The 12,985-nt window shown below is 39.4% G+C and overlaps 1 protein-coding gene and 2 non-coding genes across 5 annotated transcripts in view; 2 read left to right on the top strand and 1 right to left on the bottom strand.

The window, feature by feature from the left end:
- Positions 1–11,107, bottom strand: part of LOC120800003 (E3 ubiquitin-protein ligase DTX4-like) — a 40,713-nt gene extending 29,606 nt beyond the window's left edge. The window contains exons 1-2 of one of the 3 annotated variants that reach the window (XM_040145699.1): positions 10,773–11,107; positions 9,397–9,623 (exon numbers count right to left, since the gene is read on the bottom strand). In XM_040145699.1, coding sequence (XP_040001633.1) covers positions 9,397–9,607 — 211 coding nt within the window. In that variant the 5' untranslated portion in view covers positions 9,608–9,623; positions 10,773–11,107. Of the gene's footprint in view, positions 1–9,396; positions 9,624–9,914; positions 10,442–10,772 lie in introns of those variants that run through there. The other 2 variants (XM_040145700.1, XM_040145698.1) reach the window with 2 other exon arrangements.
- An 830-nt stretch (positions 11,108–11,937) lies between these two features.
- Positions 11,938–12,010, top strand: trnat-ugu. Its single transcript has one exon. It is a non-coding gene; the product is annotated as a tRNA-Thr (tRNA).
- Positions 12,011–12,912: 902 nt separating this feature from the next.
- trnak-uuu lies at positions 12,913–12,985 on the top strand. The gene has a single exon. It is a non-coding gene; the product is annotated as a tRNA-Lys (tRNA).

Genomic DNA, 12,985 nt, shown 5'->3' with positions numbered 1-12,985 from the left:
AAGCCAATTAAGCTAAAAGTTAAGGAAATACCATTAATTGGAAACTACTTTCATGCAAATGTCTAGAATCTTGAAAAATTCTGACATATTTCCTTTGGCCTATATCTAAAGAATGAGTCAGTGATGTCTATCTCTGAAGCTACTAATGTCAAACAACAAAGTGACAACCAGGGCAGCAGTAAGTCAAGCTATTATCACAGTTATACAGGTGATGACAGTGTAGAGAGAGGCACTTAAAAGACTTCTACTACAAACACACATACACACACACACACACACACACACATACACAATCATCTTGGGCCTCCACGTCCACCTGACTCTGTTAAATCACCAACAAATGCACAACAAAACTTTGTGACCTCATGCCTTTGTGACTTTGTATCCACCCATCAGAGAAGTTACAAGATTTTCCTCATCTTCCCTGTCATGTTTCTCTCCATCTATCCCCCCTTGATGTGTCCCAGTTTGTACCCAGAATGACCTGAACCCAGCTCAAGGCAAATAAGATGAAATTGTTAATATTTTCCTGATGATAACTTACAGCACTTCTCAAAAATATTCCTTGACATCTAGTTTCACTTCTCCACAAAGTCCTGAGTTTCCTCGAGCAACAGCAAAATGAGAGCTGATACTGAGATAAAACGACTAAAACCGAGAACACAAAATCAAAGACAGAGAGGTCCAGAGGAAGCAGAATTAAACAGCAATGGAATCGTTTTCTCAAATGGAAATAGAAGATGGATATGAAGAGGAAGAGAGAGTCAAAAGATGAAGTAGACGCATGAGATAAAAGAAGAACATGGAAACTAAAACAAAGGGGAGCTCACAGATTATCTAGCAAGTCAAGCTGACCTGGCGTGACCAAGACAATACTTCTTTCACACACTCAATTCACTTCCTCTTGTTGAGTTTCCTTTTTTCGTCACTTTCCCACTTCTTCTGCTCTCTCGTTTCCCTCTTGTGATTAGTTTATCTCGGTCTCTCACACTCCTGCTGTCTCGTGCCATCTCTTCCTTTGCTGTCACTTTCTCTTCTTTTCTCTTTGTCTCTTACTGAATCAGTATATTTACACATTTCTGCTTGTTTCCCCTTCTTTCTTTTCTCCTCCACATGAATGTAAACCCTCAAACCTAACCTTTTTGAAATGAACAAATCTACTTCCTGAACATTAAAAAAAAAAATCAACTATCAAATCTGAGTCTGTCAAAAGCTGATTAATTGATCAGTGTGTGGGGAATCTACATTATATTGCCCTTTAGGAAAAATTCCCCTTACTCCCAGGCTTTGAACCAGTTCCAGGCCAGGAGTTTCAATATTTTATTTTTTCCCCCACGAAAAATGAAAATTTTAATTTCTAATATAAAGTTACAGCCCCAATGGGTACATCATCATCCTACATAGCTAGCTACTTAGCAACATCCATTATAGTGCAAGAAAATAGCATTAAGCATAGATAAGATAGAAGCCGTTGTTATGAGTCAACTTAAAGAAAAAAACAGCTCTTTAGGGGATATTCCAGTAATCTATTACTGTACATCCATAAAGTTGGGGAACTCAACTCAGACACGTTAAAATGAATGGTCAAAATGAAAAACATCACAAACCTACTAAATGCCCACTTCTTTCAAACCCCACAACTCTCGTTTATAACACAGGCTGGCAGTTTTCTTGATGTTTTTTAAAGTCTCAACCAAAACGAGATGATGTTATCAGGGTTATTTTGTTTACTTTACAAAGCTCCCTCCAGAGTCACATAAGTTATTGTACTACTGTTTTCACGGGGTATGTAGTACTCCTCATGTAAAGTAAACTGAACTTCATGTGTAAAATTGGTGGAGTGCCCCTTTAAATCAGAAATAGTTTTTGCAATCGTCATGAAAAGTGCTTACTGACCATGGCAAATGCTAATGCCACTTCAGTGTTTACTGAAAATGATGGACAGGCGAGATTACATCTAAATAAAACAAAATACCGCCCCCCTCCTAACAAGACAAATGCTGACATATCTATCTATAAAGCACACATTCACTGGCACTGATGCTATTTCTCCATTTCAATTTCTTTCTTGTAATCTTGTATGTATTTCGTATCTTTGTCTCCCTGTGAGCCCCTCTAAACCCCATCACATGAGAGTCACCAGCCACAGGCAATCCTGTGTGTGTGTGTGTGTGTGTGTGTGTGTGTGTGTGTGTGTGTGTGTGTGTGTGTGTGTGTGTGTGTGTGTGTGTGTGTTTCACAGTTATGGACCTGGATTATGGGCAGAAAAGCTGTGCCTGGTCTGGTTTAAGTGTGAAGTTACAGCTAATTGTAACTCTAAATGGAAACTTTGCGCACAACTGCAGTGGGAGCCATCATACCCAGTGACATAAATATTTATTAATGTCTTCACATGCTTTCATATACGTCTGCTGCTAGTGTGTATATTGTGGAGCAGGCAGTGAGTGATGTCCCCCGAGAGGCCTCACAGAAACAGTAACTCGACACGCAGGGTTTCAAAACAACAGCTCAGAGACAAAAAGCTGACCTATGACCACTCTGTCTCTTTCATCTTCCTTTCTATGGGTTTCCTTCCTGTTCTGATTTATGATCCACGTAGAGAACTGACAGAACATAAATTATCCAGTATCATAACTTGAAGTTATATTATTTCTACCAGTCAAGGAATAGCGTGAATTCAGTGCATTTGTTAAATAAATGTTGAACGTTATAAATAGTAATTCATCTGAAATTCATATTTCGGTTTTGACAATTTTCCAAACTTCTGATGCATCTGCCTAAACAGTTAGATGGAAAAACGTGTTACTGCTTTCACAGAACAATCATAACTTTTCATTAAAACTAAAACACATCATAATCTAAAGTATTTTAAGCCAAATTATCCATCATGCCTCATTATTTTTCTGGCTTCACACAATCCCATTCATCTACATGAATCTTCACAGAAGCCTTTAATTTCTCCATTCTCCCCTTTCAATTTATCCATCAGGTCTTGTGATCTTGTTTTCAGTGTTACTTTTATCTTCCTCCTGACCTAAGCTTCTTTCTCCATCTTGATTTTAAGCTCTCATCTTTTCTTATTGAATGTCCCTGCAGTAAAATTCTTTCCCACTGTTTAACTTTGTGTTTCCCTCTCCACACTTTTTTTACCCACTCACCCCCGATTTTGCCTTGCTGCTTACTTGCTTCAGCTCTCTCTGTCTTTGTCTCTACTGTGTCTCACCTTGAAAGACTCCTGTCCCCTGAGTTTTGGGCTCAGAGTCAATTTTCAGCTTCAGAGAGTGTAACAGAGAAAAGCAGAGAAAGAGGGTGCAGGAGGTAAAGAGGGAAAGAAATAGTAAGAAATAGATCAGAGGAAGTACGATATAAAAAAGAGGCTTCAAGGCAAACAAAGAAGAGACCTTAATGGATGAAATAAAAGACAAAAAATCCATTCAAAACTCCCTCCGGGAAGTATTTGTTTTGTAATTGCAATAATTCATGTAAATTCAAATAGTTATATTCTGTATGTGTGAAATTACAATAACAGAATTACTCTATGAAGTGATGAATACACAGTACAGGTAATTGTTGACAGTAACTGCACTTTTTTGTACAGCTCATTCAAATCAGTTATCAGAAAGCAATGTCTGTAATGATCTCCAATAAATGGGTTATAAAAATCTAAATTGTAAGGTCTCTTTAGATTTGCAAAAATATCTTGTAAAATTCCGCAGAGACTGATAAATCAGAAAGCATTCCTACAGGCAGCACATTTACTTGCACTTCAGTAACCAGGTTAATTTCTCTGTAAGCTGATTTCTTCAACATCATGTAAACAAGACATAACTCTCATAATTTTCTCCTGAAGTTAGCAGTATGACCACCTTCCCCCAGCCCATCTTGTAATACCATTTTGCACTACTTAGTCACTTTAGCGTCCAATCCGCCCTCAGTCCAACATGAGAGGATGAAGATGTAGCACTGCACAGAGGGTGTATTCTAACCCCTTGTCTTGTAAAAGCTTAAGTAAACACCTGTTAATGCTAACGTTGGCTATGTAGTGATAGCAAAAACTTACACATAGCACCTTTAAAGCTGCACTACTCAATATTTTATAATTTATTAACAATTGGTCAAATGTGTAATATGAAAGGGGTCACTCTTAGTGATAACCAACAGAAAAGTATCAAATCTCTCTGCAGTTCCACTCGGCTGTAGTGAATGATTTTAGTCTTTTTAAGCTCGTTGTTTTGGTTTTACAGCCTGCAGCTTCACTGTTTAATTCAGTCTCACTGCTCTCTGCAAAGAAAAAAAAGCTTTGATAAACTCACTGTAAGCTACCAGCATAGAGACACACTTAGCAACTAGCTAGTTAACATAGTGAAGTATTTAGCAGATAAAGCGATATTTTCCACAGGGATTGATGGAGAGCTGACCAGAGCTTGAAAGAGTGAATGCTGGACTCATATTTGTTAGACAGCCAGAAACTAAACTCCAAATAAATGCTAAATAGCTAACTGATTGCTAAAACGTTAGCAATAACAACTTTATAATGCAATAATGTATCAGACACATTTCGTGCTTGTTCGGCTGCCTCTAAATGGTCAAAAAAAATCAATTTATACAAATAATTTATACTTTAAATCAAGAAACATTCATTGTCAGCTTTTGGTAGTATTCGAAACTCTCTGCTGTGGATACATTTGAGTCAGCACAAAAAACATAATGAGGATCAGTACCTGGCCCTAGCATTAACAGCAGCGCAGCAATGTGAAATAAAATACGATTAGTAGTGGTGCATCTTTGTATTCAAAATAATTCAATCCGAAGTCCAACTCAAATTGAAACTAATCTTTTTGCTCTTTTACTAGAGCCTGCTCTCTCACTGCAGTGTCGGTCCAAAAACCTTAGGAAACCGTAAGCATTAACCGTAAGGAAACATCCTAAAGACTTAAATTAATCGCAGGTTTTACAATAACCAGGTTACTGCAGTGCATGTAAACTTGTTCTATAATTTAATGTTGAAACATGGTTTGTCTCAATAATCTGGTCTGTTGTGCATGTAAACGTAATCAGGGTTAACGTTTGGTTCCACTCCCTCCCCCTTTCTTGTCATCACAATACACCCCCTCCCCTTCATCTCTGGGGAGTACCCCATCCAAACCCTACCCCCCTCTACCATGACCCTAACGCCCTGGGGCATTGTGGGGGTCTGGGAATGTGTCTCCTTCAGCAGGACCAGCTGGAAGGAGAGGAGAAACATGCTGAAGGAGCACGAAAAAAATGCCCTCAGAATTTGAAAAACGCCTCTCAGAAAGACAGTCTATAAAGAAATACAATATACTTTATGTTTCTCTCATTTTTACAAACATGTCAAAAAATGCATTTACGTTAACTTATTTTCATTTCAAAAATCACACCCTTCTCTCAGTGGTTGAAGTCTAAGTGCTTTTTTTTTTTCGATATTTGATCATAAACAACTCAAGTTTAGTCCTATCTCATCTCTGTTATTGTATTGTGAGAATAGAAGCTTGTTTGGATTTAATTCAGTTAAACATTCATAAGGGACAAGACAATGCCTTACTTAATATTATTTTTTTGTTTCCAAATAGATATACATTTTTAGGAACAATAATTTCTCTATCAAGTAACTGTGAATGAAAAGAACATTGAGTACGAGCTCTAAAGTTGTAAAGAACAGGAAGTTGACCTACTGTCAGATTCCTTTTATCTACAGGAAACAGTTTGTTACTCTCTATCATAGTCAGCAATACTCACATGGCCATAACTCTATTGATTACACAGAAATCAAAAGTAGCATGAGAGATCCCAAATAGTTCTACTCTCTCCTGCCAACTGATACCTCAAAGTGTAATGCAGTAGCGATTGAAGACAGTTCATCAAAGCTGTTTCACCCGCTGGTACACAAGAAGCACCGTGTATTATATTTCTTGTTAGTTTGGGATGAAAGAAGAACTAAGTTGTAAGCATGAACAATAAAAGCCTTATTCACCATGGCTCAAAAGTCAAAAAGAGAAGTGGCACCTATAGTAACTCAAAACAATCCAAATAATGAGATCACCCATACAGTACTGCCCATCCTATCTAACAGGTGATCTCTGGGAAATGTAGTGCAGGAACACCACATCAATGAGCGCTTGTAGCAATGAAGCTCCACTTATTTGGCTTCCACTTATCACACCGAAACACAAAGCTTTCATAGAGAGACTATACTAAGGACTGGAGGTGTTTCCTAAATACTGGATTTTGTCAGCTAAATACCTGTGCTATCTATTGTGACAGTGCAGAAAGCGTCTGCAAGGCCCATGGTGAGGATATCCTCTCTTCTAACCACAACTGACAGTGCTGGGAGAACCAGCATGATGGGAGAGTTTATAAGAACACTGGGAGGGGGATAGACAACAGGCACTTCTTCCTTTTATATAATGTATGACTGTAAAGACAGACTTGTTCATCTTGTTGTATGAACCCAGGGTCAAAATTAGTTGTAATTCTCATAGACTCCAATGTCCCTTTTGCATGCAAAACCCAGACAGACTGTCTGAGCCTGTCTGACAACCCAAAGGCTCCATGTGCAATTCAGTCACATCCGGCCTGTTTTTTGTTGATTTCAAGTAGGTAAGAGTAGGTAATACACTGAAACTACTTTAAAAAAAATTTAAAAAATCTGTCAAACCTACTTGATATTGCTTTAGTGCCTTTAATGAGGGCTGAGGTTTGATAATATTTTATCAAATCTTAATCAAATATCAAGTCCACTTTTTGAATCTGTATCCTTTCAAATATCTTACTGAACCTATTTTAAGAATTTTACATATCATGCAAAAGACAACAATTCTGATTAATCCAAATAATTCAATAACAAACCCAGCCCTCAATAAACTACAGTAATAAGTGTTGAAAAACTGCCTACGTCATTTTGTAAATACAAAAATTGTTTTCTGGGGGCAAATGATAGAGGAAAATACCATATAATGTCAAGACTGTTTCATTTTATACAGCTCTCTCACTCCCCATGTTTCCTGTCTGCCACACCACATATCCTTTAAAGGCAAAAATGCCACAAGAAAAAAAATGTATTCTCACACAAAACTGTCTTAACAATGGTGTTGGCTAAGAAATGAGAACCCTGCTATGTGGATACTTTGTACATTATTGCAAATTCAAAGGAGCTAGGAGAAATAAAGATTTGATATGAGATGCATGAGCATCAGAGCTTAGCAGATCCTAAAATTTTGCCAACCTAAAACTGGATGTCAAGTGGAAATGGCTATCTCTACCCGACTTTATCTTTGACTGCTGTATTTTCCCTTTTTTGCCTTTCTTTTTTCCTTTCATCTTCCACTTTGGTGAACTTGTAACAACCACCCCCACCGCCCCCAAAAGGTTTATTCTGCTTCTCAGAACCCTCAGACTTTCACCCCGAGTGTGTGTGTGTATCTCATAGCTACAATGGAGTAACTCACATCTGTTTGACAAAATCCAACAATGGTGGAGGAGCAAAAAACAGAGAGTGAGGGAGAGGAACAGAATACCGAATGTCCAAATCCCCCCCCACCCACACACACACGCCCACTCCCACCCCACCACCCATATCGTTCTATTTCTCCTATGTCAGAGAGCCAATACTGGAAGACCCTTGGGACTTTTGCCTAATGACGAAACTAAACAAGACAAGACAGAGGGAGACGAGTGGTGAAAGGATGAGACCCCAGGCAGAGAGGGGGAGAGAGAGTGAGGAAGAAAGAGGGAGGAAAACTAAAGTGAACTCCCTGCTCATTAGGCCTTGAATATTCTTTCCACAGAATCGAGGTCTCTCTGTTTCTTTTCTTCATATGAGGAGTGTGTACCTGCTATGCGTCTGTGTGAGCGTGTGTGTGTGTATGTGACCAGTGCTTTTGGCTAATGAATGCTGCTAACAAAGTGGTCCAATGTCATTTACAGCTGCCCCAGACCATCATGCTTTTGGATCTCAACCTGACACTATGCCACCACACATGCTCACTCTCTCTCTCTCTCCCTCTCTCTCTCTCTGTCTGAGTGATAGAATTTCCACAAAAGTCTTAACCACGAAAAAGGGCTGGACTGATACAAGATTACCATCAAGTAAATCAACAAATCAGCACTTTCAGCATTTTATAATACATGTTAGGTAGTGATCCTATTTAACCAGAATTAATAGTATTAAAAAGGCAATATTTTCTTGCCCATGGGAAACTATCCAACTCCTGTGTTGTGTTGCTGCTGTGTATAGATCAGGAAGAGAACTCATTCAGGTTATAAATGTTTAAAAAATTATTTTTCCATAACACATGCATATTTTACTTCTTTCTATGGTGCTGACTTTGCACCTATATGTTACTTAAAAGCTCAATGCTGTTATCCATATGTGAGAATTAAAAGTGGTCCCATCACAAACAATTAAATAGGGGCTGGAACCTACTATCACTACTAAACTGACATACTAAAAATAAAACAACTAAGTTATAAATGTTTTGGTGATATTATGGCTTTGTTTACATCAGTGATGACTGCTGTTGTGGTCAATATTTGCGATTATGACATTTTTTTTTTTAAACTTAGAACTTAAACTTACACTTATGCATGTTAATATAGATCAGTTTTAATTGGTGAAACCAATTATGAATTGGATCTTTAACAAATCAGCCTATGCTTATCCCTCTTTGCCAATTTGATGACAAAAGCACTATTGCAGTGTCTTTTATAAGCTCTGCCACCACTTTGAGCTGCACCCACATAAGCCATTTGATCAACATAGAAAACTCAGACTGGGTTTTACTGCTTCGTTCTCCCCATCCACATTTTAGTCAAATCTCAACATAATTTTCCCCAGATATAGCTCTGTATACTGTGTATGAGTTGATGAGACTAATCAAACTTCAATGTACCTACACTGAGAATACCCAGACATGGTGCATCGCAGTCTACATTTGGCCTATTAGATTAGAACTAAACCTACAAATGCAAAGTGCCTTGCTATGCAAATGGTCAGATCAACTGCATCTCAAATAAGATCCTAATTTTTTAATGAGAGGTCCAGGCAGAAGTGAGTACACCTTTAACAAGTAGAGCCAAGCAGAGGTTTGGGTTTGGGTCAACAATGTTTTAAGGCATGATGTTTGTTAAAAAGCCATGACCATAATCACTAGCAAAAAACACACAGACACTAAAGAAACAAATTGTACAGCAATGCACAACACCTTAAGATGCCATCATAACATTTAAAAGTCAGTTTTAGCACTCTCCTATACTACAAAAGAAGTTTGGTGGTCCTGCATCCTGATCAAAAAGCCCAACCATGACATCCTTGCACAATGCATCCTCTCCCTCCACCTTTATCGCTTCCAGTACTCTCCCCTCTCCCTGTCCTACCTGTGTCCTGTCTGAACTGGTGCATGGACTGGAGATCTATGATGTACGGCGAGAGTCGGCTGTCCACCTGGCCGAGGACCACGCTCCCTCCGCGGGGGTCGCTACTTCGGATGACCGCCTCTATCTGATGAGAGACGGCGGGGCTGTAGGGCCGCCACCGGCCGTGTTCGTTCAGCCATTCCCATACCACCACGGCAGAGGCCAGGAGCATGTTGTTACTGCTGGCCCTGGAGAGGAAATGAATATTGAAATATCAGGAAAACACTTAGTTGCTGGCTAGAAGTACCGTTAAGCCCCTCGGAAGGGTGGTAATTTGTTTGCCAAAATACAGCCTGCCTGGCCGAAGCAGAGGCCAACAACACAGCAAACAAGGTGGCATATGCACACGTCTTTTTTGATATTGATTTTAATCGCACACTCCATAGAGTGTAGGAGTGTATTTCACCCTCGTGATAAATTCATAAAGGCAGCAAAGCCAAAACAGCAAAGCTAAAACAAAGCCAGGTTTAGTATCTTACATGGAGCAGCGGCTTAGCTAACGCCGGGAAAAAGCGAGACATTCTTCTACGAAGATACGAGCTCCTCGCATGGCCAAGGGGAGAAGGAAATCACGGTCTTCCCGCGACTGTCTTTGTTATAACACCGTAATACGATTCCAAAATAGCCACGAACTAAAATGACAATAAAACTGTCTTAAAATCGTGGTTTCTAATTCGCTACTCCTTGTTCCAGACACACCGATAGCATCCCGGCAAGTCGTTTATTTCCAGCGACGGCCTCGTCTCGTGGGATTCCTGCCACGGTGGAAGAAATCTCCTCGGTGTGGGGAAAATAGGTTTAAACGCTAACTCTTCGGTGGTTACTTATTGTGGAGCCGGAGCAACATCTATCAGCATATGAATCCCGACAGAAACAGCCATGGCAGGGTGTAGGTAGCTAGCGTGCGTTTTTTATCCCGTAGTTTGGGGCGTAGCATACCGAAACGTTGAGAAAGTAGTGGCTTCCAACAGCGCAACCTCAGTAGTAACGTATCCAACAACCCGGGACAGATCCGAACAGGTTCAACTGGTCTGGATCCCTGGAACTTTGAACACAACACTGGAGGTTTATACTACAAAACAAATGTGACTAACAAACTGTGCATTTGGGCCCGGGGCGACTTAACTAACTTCAGGCCTGCACCATATTTCAAGTTTTTGATGCAAGTGTTAGTCCTAATTGTTGTGTTGTTATTGTGATACCTATTGCAGCAGCCTGATAGTGCTGAGACTGTATTTGAACACCTATTTAATCCATATACACCCGTTAATCTATCTACTCAATCACGCATAGCTGTTTTCACCAATGCACAGAGAGGGTGGAATCTGAACACTCACCTGTTAATAAGATCTCCGGGATTTACTCTCCTAGTCCAAGTCTCTTGGATCAAAATCCAGGACCGTCACAGATCTCTTCATGAATTAAATCTACCTTTTCGCCTCCACCATGGCTCTTCCTTTCTCTCCCTTTTACCCCAGGTGGTCGCACATGGCGAAATACCTTTTTTCTCTTTATAATAACAAGCTAATTCCAAACAATGAGGAACTAGATTTCCCTTAAGAGTTTAAGGGTAGGATAATATGTCCATAATGAGTTGAAATAAATTCCGCCATGTTTATCCTAATGCTATCCTTTCGCGTCCAAACATACCTTGTAGTGGGAAAACTTGGTATGAAGCTACAGGGGACTGGGAGGACAGCAGCCCCCCGACTCCTTTCCCTCACCACGCCCAGAAAACCCCCACAGTCATCGAGGGCCAACAACCAATAGAAAGAGGGGCTCCCAAAACATTTCATGCCAGGGTCCCCCTGTTGATTCAAGCACAGTGCAACACCACCTAGTTCTATTTAATAACCCTTGCATTGACCTATTGGATATACTTTTGTTTGACTTTTACCTATTTTTTTCTGAATTGCAATAGAGCTGCCATCATTGTACACTTGTTATTGAAATATGATATACGATTAAAGTCGTGCTCTAATTATGGTATTAATGTTGCGGTAAAATCAAACTTAATTTTACATTAAACCTACTTTGAAATTCACTTGCAAGCAGCCTCGTTCATTGAGAGTAATGTCAAGACTGGAAAGTTTGCTACGGGCACTTCTATTTTGGAAGGTGGTTGCATGCTGCCACTTGGTGGATAAAGGGGGAATCTCACATCGATTTATTGGTACAGGTTACAGTCAAGAAATCATTCAAGTTCAATGCAGATCAGTTTTTTTTAAGGGCGGGTATACAATATAATGTCTTGAGTTAATGTTACGAGGTGTATCTGTAACTTCAATACCATATATTTTTTCATTTCAATAGAGGCTGCTACGTCTTACACTCTTTACCTACTTATTCCTGTTTACGACAATGGCGGATTGGTGGGAGCATATTCCAGCCTCTACTTTTTTTTTAACTAATATACCAATAAAAAATAAAGTAATAATCGCAACAGTTGTGTCATAGAATGAACTATTTATATACTTCTGACTCCGCTGGGTTGTCATCACGGGCTCCATAGCTCAGGGGTTAGAGCACTGGTCTTGTAAACCAGGGGTCGCGAGTTCAAATCTCGCTGGGGCCTAATACACTCTTTTTTTTTTTTTAATTTTGAATATGTTACTGCGCACAAGTTACTCCTTGCTAAAACCAATCAAGTCTAATACATTAGTCGTACAATAGACAGTTTATGCTGCTGTTTAATTGTATTGCCTTACACGGAAAGCTGTTTCTATTACTTTGTCCACCCGATTTATATCAATGAGGGTAGGCTAAATAATACAAACACCTCTCCTGCTAGTAGTTATTCAAAATATCGAACTTTTAACCTTTGGACCCTTGTGGGTTATCATAATCTTGCCGTGACAGGAGGAATCTATTAAGAGACTTATTTTTTTTAATGTATTGTATTTTGTATGTTGTATTTTCAGTTCACGAAATCCAGGCACAATGAAATTATTCAGCATTTTGTTTGGATCTTGGGAGGTAAGTGTTAGTGTTTAAGTTGCAGTTTGTGACATTTCTCAACTGAGGGGGTACTTCTCTTCTAAACTGGTGATAGCTGTAAGTTGTGGAACCTACACTATGCAATAGCTAACGTAATTTAACAAATTAATTGGTTTTACAGACAATTTAGTTAACCTTTGCTAGCTACGTCAAGTGTTATTACTGTTTGTAGGTTAAGGTTAGCTAAATTTCTTAGTTTTCGTATCTCAACCCCAGAAATAGCATTTTCTCACTGGTAAGTTGATGTTTTACTGAGGTTAATGTTAATGCCACAAGTGAAATTTTACACTTTACCCTCCTAAATGGTTTCTATCAGCTCAGACCAGGTCCAGACAGGGTCGAGATCGGTTCATCTGTGCAAACTCAAAAGTGGTCATGGATTGAGATTGATTGGAGAAACGACCAATAACAACCCAATAGAGTACAGTACGTCGCCGGTAAGAAGAATACATATATGAAATTATTGAATGCTACGCCAGAGCCCGGATAGCTCAGTCGGTAGAGCATCAGACTTTTAATCTGAGGGTCCAGGGTTCAAGTCCCTGTTCGGGCG

The sequence above is a fragment of the Xiphias gladius genome, chromosome 15 (assembly GCF_016859285.1).
Source record: "Xiphias gladius isolate SHS-SW01 ecotype Sanya breed wild chromosome 15, ASM1685928v1, whole genome shotgun sequence".
Taxonomy (NCBI): Eukaryota; Metazoa; Chordata; class Actinopteri; order Istiophoriformes; family Xiphiidae; genus Xiphias; species Xiphias gladius.
Note: the sequence above shows the minus strand (reverse complement) of the source record. Positions and strands in the feature narration are given on the sequence as shown.